At 42.1% G+C, this 2,071-nt stretch overlaps 1 protein-coding gene across 1 annotated transcript in view; it reads left to right on the forward strand.

Moving 5' to 3' along the window:
* The window catches only part of LOC101864668, a 39,919-nt gene that overhangs the window by 18,510 nt on the left and 19,338 nt on the right, over positions 1-2,071 (forward strand). Inside the window, exons 2-3 of the mRNA XM_013088926.1 lie at positions 1,187-1,259; positions 1,863-2,015. Coding sequence (XP_012944380.1) covers positions 1,187-1,259; positions 1,863-2,015 — 226 coding nt within the window. The remainder of the gene's footprint in view (positions 1-1,186; positions 1,260-1,862; positions 2,016-2,071) is intronic.

Consider the following 2,071-nt stretch of genomic DNA (forward strand, 5'->3'; position numbering starts at 1 on the left):
GTGTGTGTGTGTGCGTTTGTGTGTGTTTATGTGTGTGTGTGGGGGGGGGATGAGCGTGTGTGTGTGTGAGGAGGGTGGTGGGAAAGGTGTTTGTGTGTGTGTGTGTGTGAGAGTGTGTGTATGTGTGTGTGCAGGTGTAGGGGGTGTTTGTGTGTTTGTGTCTATGTGTGTGGTGTGTTGGCGCACTCAAATACACACAGTTGAAATTTGTCAAAGATAACGTACAATCTGGCTCGCACAAAGCGCTGCACGCCTACGTGTATAGTGACTAGCCCCCCCCAAAAAAACAAACAAAACAACAACAACAAACAAACAAAAAAACAAACAAACAACCCAAACAAAACAAAACAACTACAAAACAAATACAATTCTTATTCATGTATAGTAATATTCTTCGTTTTTTAAACACGTACATAGCAAAATGCGTATACAATGACTATTTTATTTCTCTTTAACACATACTCTTTGTATTTAAACACACACACACACACAGACATGTGTACATAAAGACCAATTTGTTTTCTCTTCATTAAACACTTGTAATCTTTGTATTTAAAACACAAGCACAGAGAAATGCGTACCTATTGACGGACTTTAAAAAAAAGTACATTCTTTGTATTTAAAATATGGACCCAGAAAGATTCGCACATTACGAAAAGATCTCTCCGTGTCCCGCCCATTTCGCTATGTGCGTGTTAGAATGTATGTAGTATATTGTTGTTGTTTTTTTCCTCATCTCGTCTTCCCCTCTGGCTTGTGAGGTCCGACGTTGTGTCCTTGGGAAAGGCACTTCGCACGAATTCCCCACTTGGCTCGGTCCTATCGGAGATGGACGTTAAAAAACTCGGTTGTCAAGCCTCTTAAATGTTCGCTTTTAAGAACAAGGGGGCTGACCCAGATTTCGAGGGTTTCCAGAAATCTTGACCTACACCGAAAGTGGGCATTGCCCTACCTATAATAGAAGAAGTTTGGTTTCGTTTGTGTGTATATTTATTAAGTTTTAGAGAAAACTCTCCTTGTATTTTAAAGAAACTGACCAAGGGGCAAAACCTTTACCTTCGATTTTCTCAAAACATCATTTTTCGGGATAGCCGCCTTGTGCTTAAAAGCGACTAAATAACCTAGCTTAACAGTGTTGATAAAGGCGTGAAATCTTCACCATTTCACCATTTTTTGTTTACCCCAGGCCTGTGGACACCGCCTCGTTCATCTTCAACGCCTGGGACACCCTGCTTCAGGAGACTGAACTAGATGCCCAGGTAATACGTTGATTGTGTTTCTTTTTTCCGCAGTTTTTTCATGACAATCAATTAAAATGATACTGCCTATAAATGGTTGTTGTCAACTTAGTTTGAGCACATTAACAATGCTACTCACACCGAGTAATCATCATCATCATCTCTCCCCCTGCACCAGGGTATAGGCCACGGACAAACACTTTCCACCTTTCTCTATTCTGGGCTAGCATCTTGATGTCACTCCATGTCTTCCCACTTTCTGTACAGTAATTTCTGTGATTCTTCTCAAGGTTCCACGCGGTCTTCATTTTGATCTTTTACACCGTGGATTCCAATCTGTTTGGAGGATATTTCCTTTTGCTATGTGGTATTTGAACTTGCTATTGTGTTATATTTGGATTTGCTATTTGTACATTTGAAATTGTTACGCAAAATCGTGCACTAAAATTTCCTATTGCACATTTGAACTTTCTATGTGGCGTGAAACTTTCTATATGACATATTTTGATCTTGCTACGTGGCATTTGCATTTCCTAGATCGATGCGTACATTTGATCTGAACCCCCCCCCCCCAAACTATAAATGAACAAAAGTTTTAACAAAACACCCTCCCGCCTCCCCCAGGCTCACGTGGACGTGGCAAGTCTGCTCATCAAGAACGTGTACAGCCCGCTCCGTGAGGTGGCCGCTCACAAGAACAGACAGGCCGACATGTTGACCTGTTTCCGGGAAAACTTTGAGGCCGTGCTCAACGAGACGGCGCGACAGACAGGGAAGGTGAGTCTGTCTGTCTGTCTGTCTGTCTGTCTGTCTGTCTGTCTGTCTGTCTGTCT

This window comes from Aplysia californica, unplaced genomic scaffold, assembly GCF_000002075.1.
Source record: "Aplysia californica isolate F4 #8 unplaced genomic scaffold, AplCal3.0 scaffold00024, whole genome shotgun sequence".
NCBI lineage: Eukaryota > Metazoa > Mollusca > Gastropoda > Aplysiida > Aplysiidae > Aplysia > Aplysia californica.